This window comes from Hipposideros armiger, unplaced genomic scaffold (assembly GCF_001890085.2).
Source record: "Hipposideros armiger isolate ML-2016 unplaced genomic scaffold, ASM189008v1 scaffold_137, whole genome shotgun sequence".
Taxonomy (NCBI): Eukaryota; Metazoa; Chordata; class Mammalia; order Chiroptera; family Hipposideridae; genus Hipposideros; species Hipposideros armiger.
The window spans coordinates 3,009,745-3,028,463 of NW_017731487.1; the positions used below are offsets into that span (position 1 = coordinate 3,009,745).

The 18,719-nt window shown below is 47.7% G+C and overlaps 2 protein-coding genes across 13 annotated transcripts in view; one reads left to right on the forward strand and one right to left on the reverse strand.

The window, feature by feature from the left end:
* The window catches only part of ITGB1BP1 (integrin subunit beta 1 binding protein 1), a 9,179-nt gene extending 4,748 nt beyond the window's left edge, over positions 1-4,431 (forward strand). For all 3 annotated transcript variants that reach the window (XM_019650036.1, XM_019650038.1, XM_019650037.1), the window contains exons 4-7: positions 829-965; positions 2,831-2,923; positions 3,463-3,612; positions 4,163-4,431. In XM_019650036.1, coding sequence (XP_019505581.1) covers positions 829-965; positions 2,831-2,923; positions 3,463-3,612; positions 4,163-4,234 — 452 coding nt within the window. In that variant the 3' untranslated portion in view covers positions 4,235-4,431. The remainder of the gene's footprint in view (positions 1-828; positions 966-2,830; positions 2,924-3,462; positions 3,613-4,162) is intronic.
* A 916-nt stretch (positions 4,432-5,347) lies between these two features.
* Positions 5,348-18,719, reverse strand: part of ASAP2 (ArfGAP with SH3 domain, ankyrin repeat and PH domain 2) — a 147,981-nt gene continuing 134,609 nt past the window's right edge. For 3 of the 10 annotated variants that reach the window (XM_019650021.1, XM_019650018.1, XM_019650025.1), the window contains 6 exons: positions 17,588-17,719; positions 15,780-15,951; positions 10,543-10,592; positions 10,044-10,135; positions 9,534-9,656; positions 5,348-7,818 (listed from right to left, as the gene is read on the reverse strand). In XM_019650021.1, the coding sequence (XP_019505566.1) occupies positions 7,744-7,818; positions 9,534-9,656; positions 10,044-10,135; positions 10,543-10,592; positions 15,780-15,951; positions 17,588-17,719 (644 nt within the window). In that variant the 3' untranslated portion in view covers positions 5,348-7,743. The remainder of the gene's footprint in view (positions 7,819-9,533; positions 9,657-10,043; positions 10,136-10,542; positions 10,593-15,779; positions 15,952-17,587; positions 17,720-18,719) is intronic. The other 7 variants (XM_019650022.1, XM_019650020.1, XM_019650028.1 and 4 more) reach the window with 5 other exon arrangements.

Here is an 18,719-nt window from a genome sequence, read left to right on the forward strand (position 1 = left end):
AGCCTACGCCGTCGCCGGCGACTCACGGCAGCCCAGCTCCAGGTTGAGCTGTTGTTCAGCATCTTAGCTGTGGAGGGCAGTGTCACTGGCCCTCGTATGTGGGATCCGAACCGGGGCCCTCTGGCATCCCAAGCCAGCTCTTAACACGCCACTTGGCCGGCCCGACATTATCTTTACTTCCAGATGCCTTTAGAATATAAAAAATGTGGTTGGGCATCTTTTTACTAAATAAACATCATCTAAAATTCATCACATAGTATTCCCTTACTATGGCCGATGCCGTAAATATTTTGTGGTGACTTTGTATTGTATTGACTAGATTTTACAAGTTACGTGCGGTTCTTCCACCTGTTACCGTCTGTTAGGTTAAGGAGCTTCCTGTCCAGCATTATTCCATTGATATTAAAAAAAAATTGTCCAGTCTTTTCTGAGTGAATGGTAGTTAGATCAGGTTTCCTGAATGAGAAAAGAGTTAAACGTTAACATGGTAAAGAGGAAGGAGAAACCAAAAAATATTTAATGTCATTATGCATTATAAAGGTACTTAATCACTGGCTAGTTGACATTTTTTGTTTTGAAATGAAGGATAGTAATAATTTATTCCTATTTAAAGTTTTATATTGTGGATCACTGAGGAAAAGGTATATGAAATTTTAAATTCTTTCCCATTACATAAAAAAATTTTGAATTTTAAGAAAATTTTATTTTTATTTCAGGTTAGGTTCTGATGACAGAGTCTGTTTCTGCTTGGGAAGGGATTTAGGATACCCTGTAATGCAGATATTTCTCTTGAAGTCTTACTGTTATACTTTTTTTTTTCACCTTTAGGACAAAGCAACAATAATTCAGATACCTGTGCCGAATTTCGAATAAAATATGTTGGTGCCATTGAGAAACTGAAACTCTCGGAGGGAAAAAATCTTGAAGGGCCACTAGACCTGATAAATTACATAGATGTTGCCCAGGTAAAAAAAAAAAAAAAGTTCAATTTTGTAAGATTCTGCAGTAAACTCATGGCTTTGGAGAAAGATGTGTTCCTCCAGGCCTCTGTCTTATCCCAAAGCCATGCTTTTGTCACTGGTGTTGAGCGCTGTGGTCACAGGAGGTGCGAGGTGCCATGGACATTGAGTCGCGTGGGAACAGACACAGTCACTCCCTTCCGACAGCACTGTTTCCTTTTTCCCAGGCTGACTGACCTCCTTGTTTAAATGAGGAGCTGAGTGCAGTGACTGGTTACACACCCTAGATTTGTCTTTAAAACAGTCTGGCAAACCTTGCTGTATCCCCACTGAACTATTAGCTCTTTGAATAACCGAGTTCATGGTGGGGTTGAACTAACATACCTGTTTATTCACACCATTTCCAACAAAAATTGAGGTGAGGTAGGTTTCAAAATAGATCGGGGTCAAGATAGAAAATGGAATTGTATGTCTGTGTTCGTGAACAAAGGGACATTAAGGCAATGGCCTGATTGGGTCATAGTATCGGTCACGCTTAAGAAGGTATATTCTCTGAAATCCTGGAGAATGGGATCATTAAATATCATGGTTCATAGCCTCATGAAAGGAAGTCTCTTTTGTCTGAAGAAATCAGCCAATCTAATTTGCCATTTAACAGAACTCTCAGTGGTCGGGACTAATTCAATTAGTGTCCCAGCATTTAGTTTGGAATATAGTCATTCCAACAATGTGCCAGCAACAGCTAATCTAAGTGTAAAGAATTATGCTGGAAGATTGGTAATGTTTCCCCCAAAGTACAGTATGGTTATTTTCTTTCTCATTAGAACTAAATGTCTCCTGTCACCATAGAAATTGGGCTTGTCAAAGTTCATCGACAGTATCACTACTGTTATCCCATTTTTTGATTCCTGGAATTGCTTTAAACTGTGAGAATTGGCCAGAGGTTAGCATGGCATTGTGAGGACCCCAGAATTAAGGTAGATGGACATGGTGCATTTACCATCATCTCTTTAATGTAGGTGAATGGTTCCGCAAAAACGTTTGCAGTGAGAACATGTACTGACTGCCAACAGCATCTTATTTTAGAGAAGACAAGTTAGGTAGGCAGTATCCTGACCTAGATGAACAGGATATTGTCAGGGAAACCAGCCGGTATTACCTGCTGTTTTGTTTCTGAATAATTCTAAGTACTGAACCATGTTTGAGAGCAGAGTTCCTCCTGCAGTGCTTATTGGCCCACAGCCCTGGGCTGTGGGGATAACCAGACTCATCAAACACCTGGTGGATATAAAATGGCTGAGAAAAATGGGTCCTATGGCCTTGTGTCCTGATCATTTCATGTGGGGACATTCGTATAAGCTTTCAGTATTTAAAAACCTTTACTTTTCTAATGTAAATACTTAAACCTTGCTGGGATTTGTGAGAAGCATCTCAGTATGTAATTAGGGTTAAACCCAAAGGGATAGAAAATACACCTGGAGTCCAATGATCGGAATTTTGCTCCTATTTGTTGACTATAAAAAAATAGGGGAGGGGGCCGGCCGAGTGGCTCAGTTGGTTAAGAGCTCGCTCAAGAGTGCGAGCTCTGAGCAACAGGGTCCCAGGTTTGATTCACGGCCCAAGTTGAGCTGCCGCTGAGCTGCCAACAGGTGGCAGGATGGCTCAGCTTAAAAAAAAAAAAAAATCACTCCCTTGCAAAAAATAGGGAAGAATTTTTCTGCATCTTTGGAGAGAAATTCTTGCTGGGCTGTTGTGTGTTCCACATTCTTTAAAGGGTTTGGGTTTGTGATAGCCAGATACTAAAATTGACTAAATCAGACTTAATGTAACCATTTTAAATGTATGTCATGTAATTTATTTTTACTTTAAAGCAAGATGGAAAGTTGCCTTTCGTTCCTCTGGAGGAAGAATTTATTATGGGAGTTTCTAAGTATGGTATAAAAGTGTCAACATCAGATCAGTATGTAAGTAATTGGATTTACTAAGGAAAAAATGTGTTTTAGATTTTGGGGAGTTAAGGGCCCACTTGCAGTTAAGTCTGTTCCTGTTGGCAGAGTGGTGGGTTTCTAAACGTTCCTGGCAACTGGTCTTAAAAGTGACCCGCTTCTTGGGGCAGATGAACAGGAACGTCCCTTTGCTTCTCCTGTGTGGTGGGCCCGGCCAATACCCCCGTGCTGGCCCACAGTGCATTTCACCTTAGGGCACCATTGCCAGTTCAGAGCCGCTGTCAGCTTGCAAGCTGGGCATGGAGAACTGGATCGTGACCTCAGACCATCTTACTCCTGTCTTTCTGGAATTTAAGTAGCAAGGTGTAATCCTGGAGGCAAAGTGCCCCGTAACCGAGCATACTAGAATGTCCCTTTGGGTGAAAAACCTGTAAAACTGCTTTCTCCCAGATCCAGGGACATGCTGTTTAAAGCTTCCCAATAAATTCTGCATGGGAAAATCTATTATAATGGAGACAGGCAAAATAGTCCCAATCTTTTTTTCCTGACTTCTGCAGGCTGTTTTACACAGGCATGCTCTGTATTTAATCATCCGGATGGTGTGTTATGATGATGGTCTGGGGGCAGGAAGAAGCTTACTGGCTCTGAAGACCACAGACGCAAGCAACGAAGAATACAGCCTGTGGGTTTATCAGTGCAACAGCCTGGTGAGGTTTTAAGTCACCTTGGGTAGGCTCTTACTCCTCGAACAAAGCGGCAAAGCCAGGGACTATTTAGTCTTTTCAGAGGCCGGAGAGACGTTATCCACTGTGTTTCATACCTGGTGTAACAATGAATAGGAGCTGGAGGGCTGCCACCTGTCCAGACCTACTGTAGGCTGGGAACGGTTTCTCAGGCCAGGGGCAGCACTCGTGTGTCAGGGTCAGAAGGTGCACGGAAAACACGAGCAGGAGAGGGAGTGGTGTGTCCCCCTGGGCCAGGGCCCTCGGCTCTTCTGCACATTCTTCCGACTGACTTGTGGGTCCTTCCCCAAGGCCGCAGTCCTGTGTCCCCGCATGCACAATCCTCCACAGGCACGCAGGAAGGGAGCCCGCGGGGCGAGCTGGGACCAGGCAGGCTGTCCCAGGCTTTCCAAAGTTGCTGGCGTGTAGGTTTAGCAGACGTGTTAAGAGGGTCAGATTTATGTCTTTGCCAGGCAAAGGAAGTTCAGGAAGAGACTGATGAACGTTCAGACTCCATTTTTTTCATTTCATGTAGGAACAAGCACAAGCAATCTGCAAAGTCTTATCCACTGCTTTTGACTCCGTGTTGACATCTGACAAGTCTTGAATTCTACAATCAAGTGGAAATTGACCTCATGTGAAAGTTCAGCTGTTTTCTACGGTTCTGTTTTCAATTTGTGATGTTGAACTATGATGAAAATATGAAGTGATCCCTTGCTCTTGCTGTAGGTTTTCTGAAGAAAAGACAATGTATAAAATACTGATCATTTGTTTTTCTATTAAAATGTGTCTTATTAATAGTGAGTGAACTCTTAATGAAGTTATATACTACTGGGACGAAAAAAGAAACCTCACTTGTCGCTTTTAAATACAAATAAGCTTGGGGCCGGCCGAGTGGCTCAGCTGGAAGAGCTCGCTTGGGAGCACGAGCTCTGAGCAGCAGGGTCCCGGTTCGGATCCCACATATGAGGGCCAGTGACACTGCACCCTCTACAGCTTAGATGCTGAACAACAGCTCGACCTGGAGCTGGGCTGCCGTGAGTAGCCACCGACGGCGTAGGCTGCAATGGGCTGCCGTAAGCTACCGTGAGTGGCCGGCAGCCAGGGTGAGCAGCCGACAGCCGGTGTGAGCTGCCGTTGAGTCGCCGTCCAATGGCTGGTGACTGATCTGCCTCAGCCGGGAAGAGTGCAATGATCACAATACCAACATGGGCCAGTGAAGTGATGTCTTCCACAACTAGATTGAAGAACAAAAGGGCAGCAACTTTTCTGTTCCCCTTCCCCGATTCCCCAACGCTGCTGCCTCCCCAGCACCCCAATAAAATCTTTTAAAAAAACAAAAACAAGCTTAACCCCTTTAAGTGTCATACAAGGCTCTCAGTGAGTAATAAACATCGAGAACTTTCTGAGGAAGACATACGCAGTCTCTGGCTTGGAGCTCTGGTCAGGCAGGTCTGGCCTGGGGACCTGGGTCACGTAGGTTTGGAACAGTGACACCGCCACTCAAGACACAAAAAGTAAAACTTTAAAGTGTATTGTCAGGATGACATGATAGTAAACCACAATATTCATCTCAGGGTTAAGAGAACCTTAAAAGATTATTGCTCATGTTAAAAAATCATAGTATTTAAAGAACCTCATGTACAATAGGCTAGTGTATTTTTTTAAAGGACTTTTTAATACACAACCTTGAAGGATTAAAAACATCAAGAATACCATATCCATTTAAAAGTACTTTATTTTTTTCTAGTCAAATGACTAGTTAACAAGAAGAGTAAATTTATTAAACATGCTCTAATTATAAATCACTGCATTAAGGACAATGAAAATAAGAATTGATTTAGGTTATACAATATATACAGTTGAGCGGCAACTAGACCAAAGTAATCAGGTGAATGAACTGAATATCATACATCTCAAATAGCATTACAAGCTGCATATCATGTTACCCACGCCTAGCAGATCATACAGTAACTGTCAGTCTGTGCACATATTTCCGAGTTGTCATTCCTAGAAGGCAGAACAGATCTGATGGAAAAGGCATGCAAAATGCCAGAATCCTGCAGCTAAGTTCATTAAACGTAAACTTGAAATATAAATAGATATCTACAATGTTTTCCTTTCTCTCAGTTGCTTTCTTTTTAATTTGCAGATAACTAGGAAAGGATATTAGCAGGGAAGTTAATATAATTTATCCTCTGGCAAGAGTCCTATTAATTACTGCACAATAGCACCACCAAATTGTAGACTGGAAAAATATTTCCTAGATATTTATGTACCAGTGAACCTGATAGATTAGTTTGGGAGTGGTGTTCAAATGTTGACATGGATCAACTTTTAATTCCTTATATAGCTGGCACCAAGTAGTCAAAAGGCTGATTACAAGTTACAGATGCGGGAGGATTGTGTTAAAATATACATAAGTGCACTGTGCAAAATACATCTGTTTACTTTCTTAAATCTATGAGAGAATTAACTAAATGAAGGGTTCAAACAACAGAAATTAACAATTAGTGAAAATAGATGTAGTGCTTAAAAAAAAAAAAGACTAATTACAAATGTTTACCCGGAACTTTGAAAGGCAAAAAACAGTTGCCATACAACATCATGAAACATTCCAGTTTGTTGTGTCTTCTTTATAATAGCAACAAAAAATACAATGCAATTAAAAAAACAGTTCTACACTTACAAGTCTTCAATAATAAAGATAGGCTGCTTCAATCAAATGTACCATAAAAATTGCAATAAAAAGCATCATCGCCTCACTTTCCAAGCCTATGCTTAAATTTATTCCTTTACTTTTGGTAAGAATCCAAGTGAACGCTGTATGCCTATTTATTATCAGAGAATGCCAAAATTTCCAATATTCCTCCTATGAACTCAGGCTCACAATGACTAAATAGAGGTATGACAGTCAAGTTCATGAAACTAATGAATTTCGATTTTATCACAACCTAACCCCCCTGCCCTAGTAGCATAAGTTTAAGAATGACATGATGGATGGACATCAATAGTGAAACGGGGATGCTCTGGCGTTATTACCTGGGTCCTACAGTTTCCTGATATGCTCCCGATCACAAACAAATGGACAGGTTAAATTTCAAGACAGTGTAACTACCATTCCTGTCAGTATAGCATATAAATACAAGACACTAAAGTGAGTAAACATTCTCATGAGCTAGAAAGGGAAGGCAGTGGTACGTACACTCAACATGAAACAGCAAGTAGGTGGTAATTAGCGGGGGCTGCGCCACGGTATTTATCTGTGTGATGAAGTTCACGAAGGCAAATTCCAAACACCTAAAGCATATAAATGAGTTGATAAAACTGTTTTGCACTCCATCATCCTTAGAACTAAGGATGATGGAGTGAAAAACAGTTTTTTAACCAAATTCAGGTAATGCAGTTTTCTAGAACCCGGAACTGAATTAACTGCTACTTTACTGTATGCCCTAGTAAACTACTGGCAGTTTTGTTAGGATTGTTCACAACAGGCTACACACACATGCAGAATACAATGATAGTTGCAACCTCACAAATTAGGGTCAGAAAGTATAACGCTAATGGGGAAATTTCCAAGTTGCTTTAAATAAACACTGGGTGGATTTCAAAGGAAATCTTTAAAGATATCTTTAAAAAAAAAAAGCCTTAAATGGTGAACTGATAGCATTTTATCTTTTAGAAAGTCCAGGCTGGTCATGGACTTTTAAAGCAACAGTTGACTGGCTTCCTAAAACAATAATTACGCTAACGGTCACTGACTTCAGAAACGGGCCAAGGAACGCAGGAAGAATGTCTATCCAATACTCCAGTTTTTAGGTTCACCTAATTCTGTAGATCCAAGATCTCGATTATGTAGTTAAAATAACTTTGCAGTTCACCTTTTAGGAAATTCTGTTTTTCCTAATAAAAGTATAGTAATGTTTCATGAAAATCACAAATTATAAAAACAATTCTTTTATATATATAAATTGCCTTTGAGTTTTAAAAACAGAACAGTGGCATTAGAGATAGTGGGCTACTGTACAATCCATGAAACTGGTTATTTGGCAAGAATCTGGGTACCCATAATGAAACAGGAACAACAACTGTTAAGTGTTTTTGTTCAGTAGCAATTTAGTCGGCAATAAAGTGCACAAAAGATACAGGAAATGCTCCTTTGCGACTGGGATCTCCATCAATGTGGCCAATCTGAAATGAATAAAAGTTTAGGTTGTTATAAAAATTCCACATGTTGGAAGCTTTAAAGGGCATTGTAGCATTTGGAGAGAAAAAAAAAAACCCTTTGGAGAATCACTTGGGTAGAACATCTAGAATGTTTCTCCGTCTTTCTTTCCCTCACGTTTCAAATAGCGTGGCCTGCTCTCGTTAAGGAGCTCCTGTTAAAGGTGTATCAGGTGTCTGCACGCACACGCACCACTGAGCCCTGGCAGTCTTGGGGGCAGACAGGACAGCTATCTGACAACACGCCCCACCCCCTCAACTTGCCTTCTTTTTAATGGATAAAGAAACTTGATCCATTAAAAGTTTGTGAGCTGCATAGTCACAGAAAGTAGCAAATGTGACTTGGCCCCACTTAAACGTCGTCAAGCATTTATGAAGACCAATAAATCCATTTATTTTGGCTCTGGGTACATTATATAAATTTACATAAAAATTATATTAATCATCATGTATGATCTCAACAATGTAGATAAAGTCTAAAAGAAAATCATCAAAACAAATTTTTTTATGGGCAGTGTTTACTTTCTTCTTTCTACCTTTCTGTATTTCCACAGGTGTGAAATGAACAGGTATTTTCCAGATGCCTCAGCCTATTGTCAGGCTGACACCCCATCCTTACGGTGGGTTGTGCAAGTGTGAGAGGAAGACCTGCTTCAGGTGGAAGTGTGCCGGCAGCCGGGGGTGTGTCAAAGTTTAGGACCTCACGCGACCCTCAGTCCTCACCCAGCAGGCCACACAGCAGGAGCTCGGTAAGCAGAGGCCCAGTGAGCTTGCCAGAGCCAGGGAGCTCTGGACCAACACACACCTTAATCCCTCAAGGAGAAAGGGGCCACCGAAGATGCTGGAAGCCGGCCATACCCGAGGCAGAGTTCCCAGAGCCCGTGGAGGCGGAGGACTCACACAGCTTCCCCAGGGATGCTGACTAACTCCCACTCGCAGAGCAGCGCGATTCCCACCCCTCGTATTTGCAGCTCACGACAACCACAAACGACCTGGTGTCTGAGCCCCGTCTACAGAGCGCGGGGCCTTGGTGTCTGCTGCGTGGCAGATGCTGCCAGATGCTCTGTGTTCACACTTCATGCAAGTTCCTTAATCCTACCGCCCTCACATGCTAATGGCCGCCTCTCCTTGGGGGCCTGCTGTATATCTACCCCAGTGCTGTCTGTGGTGACCTCCCTTTCACAGATGAAGTGACTAAGGCTTAGTGGCATAAGCGACTTGCCCAAGTCACCCAGCCTGTACGTGCTGAGTCTGGATTCTTAGGGTCATCGGGGAAGTGTCATGGTTCACTGCACCCGGACGCCACAGCTAATTTCTGGACCAAGGCCGACACCTGAGGACTCTGCCCTTGAGCTCAGCTCTCTCTACTTGCCTCGCTCCACCAAACTGATAATACTCAGGGCGGGTACCACCTAGAAACTCAAGGTCTCAAGCTCAGGGAGCTCATTTCAGACCCTCAGGTATACTCTGCAAACTGCAGCCCAAGGGGCCTGCCCGCCCTAATAAGGGACAGCCCCACCGGAGGACCAGTCAGGCCCACTCAGAAGTGGGCGTACAGAGAAGAGACATCTGAGGCCAGCAAGAGGCACAGTGGCCAGCGGGCCTGAGGACACACGGGCAGAGAGGGCCTTGCCTGGGCAGAGACCCCGCCCCGCTCCCCCCGGGCCCAGGCTCCGACTCACCCACCACTCTTGGTCTTCCTCCCCGTCCACGATGATCACGTCCCCCTCGGAGAACGTCAGCTCGTCTGGGTTGTCAGCCACGCAGTTGTAGAGGGCTTTGACCCGCTTCGGCTTGAGCTTGGTCTGTGTGGAGGGGAGGAGGGGTCCGAGTTTAGTGTGGCAGGGCGGCACCAGCTCCCGGGCAGAGACCTGGACCCAGGGGTCCTGAACACAGGACAGCTCACAGGTGTCAAGACGGCGTGGCTCAGTGGAGCTCAGGGACTAGGGCACTTCCAGGAGGAGGCCAGAAGGGAAAAGGGAAGAGATCCCAGCTGAGTGGAGAGCTGGGAACGTGGCAGCCTATGGCTGGTGTGCGCAAAGCGTCAGTCGGACCTGCGGGGAAAGGGCAGAGCCCACCGCTGGCAAGCTCTGAGTTGTGTCCCGCCCAGATCCATCCTGGGTACCCAGGAAGAGGCCACCCCACCCCCCAACCAGGGAAAGAGGGAAGAACAGGAGGCCTCGACCACTTACTGTCTGTGACTTCCTGGGCATGGGCGCTGGGGGCTGCATGGCCGCGGTATTAGACAGAGGACCCAGAGCTTCTGTTCCGGAGAGATCAACTGCTTTAGGACCAAAATGAATCAACTCACAATATGCCCCGTTAGTCACAGCCATGGGATACAAACAACTAATGTAAGTTTCCTGAGATTTTCTGAGGGCAAAGTCCCCAAAGGTCAAAGAACCTTGTGATTTCTATGCAACCTTGGTAGAGTGTGCGAGTGTCACAGAGACACACATAGGGCCACCTCCTGAACAGACCTCTAGATCCCGCCAGAGGACCCCGTCCCGTCCCACCCCCATTAGCAGAAGGGGACAGGACTGCAAGATACAGTACAGAGAAGCCCCAGGGGGCTCTGCCAAGTGGAGGGCAGCTGGGCCCTGACACCGGGATGCCCCACTGGGCTGGAAACACCCCTTTGCCTCCACTAACCAAGTGGAAATAGAGACCAGTTCCAAGTGAAATAATTACCTGCTCCTCTTGGCTGCCCTTTGTTGACCAATGGGGTCGTCTTGTCAGTCCTACAAAGAAGGGAAAACAGATTTACTGATCCCTGAGGCCTGAAAGGCACATTACCTGCCCCTACGCCTCACCCCCTTTTATAAAGGAGCCTTCTGTGTTCAAGTTGAAAATGGGTGAGTTGAGTTTATCAACTGTTATTCAACTACTTTTTTTTTTTTTGAAAAAGGAAGAATGAGACGCCAGAGGACAGTTCCAGATCCAAAGTCCTGATCCTAACACCAGGGCTCTTCCCAAAATGCTCCTTTCTGCGTGGGTCTGCGGGTGATGACTGGGTCTGGGCTGGAAGATGAACACCTGCCACCAGCTCTACCCCCAATCTGATTAGTGCTTTCCCCTCTCAGGCCTGGGTCTCCTCAGGGCGGTGCCAGGACCTGTCCCAGCACCACTGGTGAGCGCCATCCACACCTCTCTACCCTGTGGTCCCTGCTGCCTGTAACATGCGGATGACCTTGGCTCAGGCCCCATCCAGAAGCCTCCCAGCCCAGCACACAGGGCTCAGTGAACTCAGACTTGCCACCCAGTGGGCCTGGCTAAACGGGTTTCTCTTAGTCAGCATTTTCATCCGCAAAATGTGTGACACCAGTTCTGTCAACTCTCAAGATAATGACCGGTGACAGAACGTCTGTGGTGAGCGGAGAGGAGCACTACCTCAGGGTCCCTGCTGGGTCTCACTGCACCCAGCACAGAGCCAGGCACACAATGGGGGCTTGATATGTGACGGGGAGGGGTTGGAGGGCAGAGGAGGAGGATGGGGGCAGAAGCGAGGGACGAAATCTTTCCACTGCAGTCTCACTCCCGGCGGAACACTCCCTTTGCTGCTCTGAAACAAACCCCGTCGGGGGCCTTCGTTCCAGCTTCAGAGAGAAGGTGAAGAAGACGTAACATGGATTTTTCTCATATTTCCAAGGAACTCAAAAAGCCTAACAAGTGAAGGCCCGCCCTTCTGAGCATTTGATTCCCATCAGTGTAGAGACAGAAATCATCACACTGGCTCTGCTGATCCCTTTGCCTTCAGCTAACTACGAAATGCTCAGACGGAAGGCCTGATCTTTTGAGGCACTGGTCAGCAACCTCCTCCTCTAAAGGGCTGGAGAGTAAATGTTTTGGCCTGCCGGGTTATATGGTCTCTGTCACGACTACTGGACGCCATCATCGTAGCATGAAAGCAGCCACAGAAGATGAGTAAACAAGTGGGTGTGGCTGTGTTCCAGTAACACTTTACTTATGGGCACTGAAATCGGAATTTTATATAACTTTCATGTGCCATGAAATATTTTTCTTTTGTTTTTTTTCAACCATTTAAAACATACAAAAATCATTCTTAGATCGCAGGCTGTACAAAACCAGGTGGCAGGCTGTATCGGCCCTGCAGACATAGTCTGCCAACTCCTGCTCTAAGAGAACAAAAGTGAAAGTCCAGCTTTATTCCCAGGATACCATGGGGGGGGGGAGGGCAGGTGTGTGTGTGTGTGTGTGTGTGTGTGTGTGTGTGTGTGTGTGTGCTTTCTTTAGAGAGAGGACGCACCAGTATATTCCTTTAAAAACAGTGACACTGAGTGCCCTGCACCCAGATTTGTCATGGAGGTGCTGGGGTACCACCTGCTTTGCCCCCTCCCCACCTTTCCTTTCAGTCAGAGGAGATGAGAGAAAATGATTCCATGAAACAGGTAAAACCAGGTAAGACTGTGTTACAGAAAACTCATCCAGCGAGCCGGGTGAGAGGCTTCAACCAACAGGAAGGAATGAGTCCAGGACCTTGCACGTGGCAGCCAACATCCCGTTCTCAGCCCCGACGAACGCTGGCAGCTGACGGGTTCTCGTCTAGAACTTCAACAACAGATTTGGTCTCTTAAAGGACAGCAGTTTGGAAAGGGCGAATCCGAGGGTGTTACGAAGGGAGAGAGAAGGCTGGAGGGAGGCACAGATCCTCACACAGGAACTAAGAGAAGCGCAGCCAGTGGCCATGTCGTGTGGCCCTGAGAGTACACCCCTTACAGCATCACCTACTAACCGATGACACTTCACATACGCTGTTTAATAGGACGGCAAGGATACACAGGTTATATTAGAAAGAGATCTTGTCAAGCAGCCCTTAAAAAGTCCTGACTCTTCTGGTTAAAAACAGCAGAATGAAATACACTTACGTTCACTTTCTCCCAAGGCAAGGCATTAAAATTAAACCAAAAGAAGAGAACCGAAGAGAAAACGACTTTGGAAGCTGAGAACGGAGGGATGCATCGTAACCATCCTGGTTCCCCCGAGGGAGGAGAACCCTTGGCGCAGGAAGGAAAGCCCTAGCCACCCCCACGTGTGCTTTCGAGCCCCCCAGGCCTCCGGGTGGGGGAGAAGAGGTAACACGCCAAGGACCGGCCAAAACCTGCCTAAGGAGCCAGAGTCTGGATTCTCGCCCCAACTCCGAAAAACCTAGCAACCCCCACCTCCCAACCCCGCTGAAGACCAGAAGCTTCTATTCTTGGAGAAGGCATGCCAGGTGTGGTTGTTGGGAGTATCTTAAAAAACAGAGGGACTAAGTAAAAGCTTAACTTCATTACTATATTCAAGTCCCAGAAAACCTGCTCCCTTCACGCAAGAAGAGTCTGGAGGGCTGTACTTTAAGGACCCTGAGTTGTCCAAGAAAAAAGGGCCCAAACTCAGGGTTCCCTGATAAAACGGCCCAGCGAGATCACTCCATGGAGAAACCCACATTGGCAGCTCTGTGCAGTGGGGTGCAGCTGTCAATCAGTATTTAGTGACTCCCCTGGGTGGGCCAACTTACAGGCAGGGAACACCAGATTTACATGGAAAAGCCGCTAACAGAAGTCAAAACAGAGAGAGATGGACGTGGAAGAAAGAAATCACGCAGAAAAATGAAAGCTAAAATAAATAACCCCACTCCAAACCCATCATTAATAGTCTGAGATGAGAGAAAATGATTCCATGAAATAAACAGGATACTGCTAACTTGAAAATTACATGATACAAGAAATGAAAAACTCAACACAAATCGGAAGATAAAATTGAGAAGCAGATTTTTAAAAGAAAGCAAACACAGAAATGGAAACCAGAGGACGGCAGAGAGCTGGCTGGGTCCCCAGCACGGAGGGGCCTCAGGGCTGCACCTCCAGCCCCTGCCTCTAGGTGGGGCCATGGGACCGGCTCTGGTCAAAGGCGTGTGAGCATCACTCCAGCCAGGGGGCGGCGCTCGCCTCCCCAGTCTCCTTCCCTTCAGAAGTAACCCTGGACTCAGGAGACAGTGATGGTGAAGTCAGAAGTAGAAGGGGTCTGGGTCTCCGACTCACTTCTTGGGATTGCTGGACAAGCAAGACTGTGGACACGACTTCCTGTGGGCAAGAAGCCCATTCCGTATGTCAACACTGAGGTTCAGGGGTAGGCTGTTAGAGCAGCTACCTTACCCTAATAAAAAGAGAAAAGATGATACATGTAGAGAAAAGGCCAAGGCGCTATGACATCTGAATAAGAATCAGAAGTGAGAATAGAAAAAAATAGAATTGGGGGAAAAAAATGAATGCAATTCCTCAGAACTGAAGGATGTAGTTGACATTCTGCAAGTTTCCATGCCATCAGCTATCTGACGGCACAGATGAAGAGACCCACTCCGGGGTGTTAAGAGTCTGAGCAGAGACAGGCGGCGTCTGTGGCGGGGGGGCCTGAGCGGGACAAGGAAGGCATCTGCCTGCCGGGGGGACATGAGGTGGCCTGGCAGGGGAGTGAGAGCCCAGAGGGGAGGGGCAGGCAGATGGCAGATTTGCGTCACAGGTACTGATCAAATTAGTCAACATGGGAGCCAGCCATCTCACCATCGGAAAAGGGAGTAGTAACAAGTACAGAAACGGAGGAAATTAGAATGAACCCTGCGGGGCTTTTAAAACACTGCCCCCCAAATTCTTTACAGAGCTCTGACCACCCATGGCCACTGCACCGCCCCACCCACCTCTGGCTGAGTCTGGGCTCTGCCACTGCTTTACCAGTAACTTGGAGGAAGTGACGCCCTGCTGGTTTCCAGGCCAGGCCTATCTCTTGTTCTTGGGCCCAGCCACCACGACGGGAGGAAGCCCTTGTCACATGGAGAGGCCATGCAACACGTGTAAGCTCCAGCCAACAGCCCCAGCCAGGGTTCCAGCGGACGGCATCACCCGCCAGACGTGCAGAGGAGAGGCCTTCAGGGATACTGGCCTCCAGTTGATGAGTCCCCTTCTGTGTCAAACCATCTCCAGCCTTTGAGTGTTTTCAGCTAAGGGCCCAGATATTGTGGAGCCAAGATAAGCTACGCCCATTGTGCCGACCCAAGAGTCCACGAGCGTAATAAAATGGTCGTGTCTTATCTCAGTGAGTTTTGGTGTGGTTGTGATTAGAACAACCGAAATTGCAGATGGTGTGAACTCATGGGTTTCAATACAGACAGACAGAGAAACGTAGAGGTGTGTTCATATATGTCCATGTGCATGAATGTATACGTGTGTGTATGTGCCTGTGTATCCCAAGTTCTAGCCACTCAGAGGGCTTATCTGGAAGCAGTGACACTCCCCCAGCCATGAGCACACAAAGTGCCCTGAACTTGGCTTCTAAGTATCATTCCACTACAAGGATCCAAACTGAGGGCTATGAACTGGACTCCTATGCAGTAAAGGATGTTATTTGGACAAATGAGGAACTTGAACAGGATCTAAGGATTGGAAGGTAGTGATGGATCTATGTTCATTTCCTGATTTTGCTGGTTACATTGTGTTTATGTAGGAGAATTCCCTTGTTTGTGAGAAATACATGCTCCACACTGCAGAGGGTCCATGCAGTCAAGATAACCTCATGAGTGGGCCACACACAGAACCTAGAGTTTCCATGTCTTGAGGACTTGAACTCCCCAAATCCCAGTGTCTGTACTAAACAGAAATCTAAATTCATTATGTGGATATGATAGTCATATGAAACTTTCACCCTTTAAAAATTCTTGATAAATTATCTTGAAGACATTTGAAATCTGATGAAACCAAATTATATGTCCCTTGATCTCAAATGTTAGCAGAAGTAGAAATACTGGAGATTTCAGATGCTCCCACAGAAATCTCAGCAGGTGAAGTAACGGGGCCACTTGGATGCTCCCTGAATGCAAGCACAAGGATGGGCAATGTGGCCAGGCCCTGTGGGGCACGTGGAAGGGAGGCGGTTACCCGGGAGCAGGCCTCTTCTGAGGGAGGCGGCTGGGGGGCTGGGGCGGCAGGGCCGGGGGTGTGGCTTTGCCCAGTGGGACCCCAGGCTGGGCCGGCTTGCTCTGCTGGCTCAAGGCTTCCATCACACTGGGCGTTTTCGCTACTGGAGGCGGCGGCGTGGGAGCCAGGGGATCTGTGGCGAGAGAAGAGGAGAGAGAAACACAGAGGGTTACCCTTCAGACATCACGGTCCTGGCTTTCTCACTGGAGGCTCTTCCAATAAGCGCTTCCTTTTTTGTACTGCTATTTCATAAGGGAAAAAACCAGTTTCATTGCAGCTTTTCAGTAAATAGTTAGGCTTTAAATGTTTCTATGAGGCTACATTTTCTCAGCTAGAATTCAAGATGGAGAAGCCAAGATGGTTTTCTGCTGTCTACCCTGAGACCTGAGGCGCAGGCTGCCCGGGACCTTCCTGTCCTGCCCCCGGAGGAGCTGGGCCTTCTTGGGCCAATTCTTCAGCCTCAGTGGACCCAGGGCCCTACCCGTCTCCCTAGAGTGCAAGCAGGTCAATCTGAAGAAAGGTTTTGAAGAATTAACTCTGTACAGGCTCCACGACCTGAGGGGGCGGGGCCAAGAGTTTGTCGTCTAGTATTTACAGGCGAGGAGGCTGAGGCTGAGAGAGAGAGATGCTTTCCCCCAGGGTCACAGAGCTGGTAAGACAGGGCCTGGGCCTTGAGCCCCTGCCTCCTTCCCCTGCTCGCCCTTCGCTGACAGACATCAGCGCTCTCCCTAAACGCATTCGCATCCCCTGGTCCTTGTTGAGGCGGCCACCTGCCTCAGGACGCTGATGCCTATGGAGTCAGCAGGGTCAGCAGCGACTCTCGCCAGGACAGCCGGGAGGGACCTAAGGAGGGCTCAGTTTAGAGTCTGCCTTTCTTTTCATTCTTGTGTCCTTTCTCTGCTTTCAAGTAAAAGTCAAAAGGCAGACTACCATGCAAATGTATCCCATTCCCAGAAGTGCCAGATTGAGGGGCGGAAATCTGGGATCTACTGTGTGTTCCCCTTGACTGTCCGAGTGCCCCCTTGCTGTCTAACTTGGGTGTATCTTAGCTGGATGACCGACCACCCCAGTCCCAGCCTCTGGAAGACCCTCCCAGACAGAGCTCCCTGCTCTGCCAGCGGCCACGCCCTTCTGGCACTTACTGCCGCTGGGGCTGGCTTCTTGTACCTTAACTGAAGTCAAGGAAGGCAGGAAAAAACCGAGGGAAAGCTCTCAGGGCTCTCAAAGCAAACCCAGGGGTACCGGAGCCCCTCCCTCCCATGGTCAGAGCAGAGCAGGAAGGAGAGGGCAGCTCCGGGGCTGGCCCCACTGACCCGGCAGGTGCTCCTGCTCTGCCTGCAGGAGGAAAACCTCCCCCCAACCCGTCCCGTGGTTCTGGGACTTTCACCCTCCTGCTGACAATGAAGGAAAACATAGACCAGACTATAATCCAAAGGTGCCCAAATACTGAGAACCAAAGGGCCAAGGAAATGAAGCCCTGAGCTAACGTGAAGAGAAGTCCTGCTGAGATGCTTGGGGAGCCAAAGAACGCGAGTGAGCCTGCCCCCGTGGGATGGGTATGGGACAGACAGGAGTTTGCAGCTGGGGAGGGGGTGGCTGGAGGGGCTGGGGGCAGGGAAGCCACAGCCCTCCTCCCTGCGTTGGTGGGCATGGGGCTCCGGTGGGCGTGGGGCTCCGCAGGGCTCTCCCCACATGGCTGCTGAAAGCACCCCCCAGCCATCCAGACCTACAAAGCCCACTGGCAAGAAAGGAAAAAGGAAAAAACGTACTGGTAGATGTCACGCGAAGAGGGGGCAGCGGTGGATGGACAGCTGGCGGATCTGACGAAGATCGCTGCCTGCTTACACCGTCCACACTTACAGAGTTTGTCTTCCACAGGGCGTTAGCGGAGGCTGTCTGAACTGCGCACGCACGCACGCATGCACACACGCACACGCACAACAAAAACAGAAACAGAACACTGCATTATTGATCCTCTCCCTTATAAAATGGTCACAACGACCCTTCTAGACTAGCACTCAGACCACAGAGAAAACGCTGATTTTAAAAACTCTTGTCTCTGGTACCTGGAAGATAGGTTCTGATACGCACCAAACAAGTGATGCTTCTGGGAAACTTCCCGGCAGGTTTCTCAACCTTCCTGATTTTAATTTCTCACATGTAATTACTGGGTTGAGGAGGGAAGAGTTAGCACAATGACACAGCCTGAGCACTGCACTCGCCTCCCATCCATCGAGTCCTCCTGATGGCCTGTGGGGGTCATGGCGTTGCACAGGGGGGCGCCTATCCTCAGGCAGTGCACGTGGGGAGAGGGGTACAAATCAAAGACACCAGGTGAAAGGCTCTCTCTCACCTCCTGCAGACATTTCTGGCTATAAATCGGGAGAGAGGACAGCAAGCAGCTATGGTGACACACCAGGGTGCTGGCACTCCTGGGCCACAGCCTTTCCACTGCCCCCACAAAACTTTTGATGCTCTTCCTCATTGAGTGGCATCTGCTTGGGTGCACAGGGGGGCCCGTGTCTGAGGCTCGCAGGGCCACACCGGGCTGGGCCTGTGGGGATGAAATGGGCCACACCGCACAGGGCAGGCACTGCGTCCACAGGGAGCCTTCACACGTCTGCTGTGGACACAGCTCAGGGTCGGCCTGGTGCAGAGATGACAGCGCCGACTCCCGTGTCTAGCTGTTGTACAAGGACTTCACATTGGACCAAGTGTGGGCTGGACGGAGGACAAAGAGACCCTCGGGGGAGTGGGGGGGGGGCTAGCAGAGAAGAAGTGCAATCTATATCATCAAAGGAAGAAATGAAGCTAACCACTGGAATCGCAAAAAGAAATGGAAGGAAAGAAACCAAGACCGTCTCATTCTAAGCCGTTAGGAAAGCGAGGAACAAACAGCTT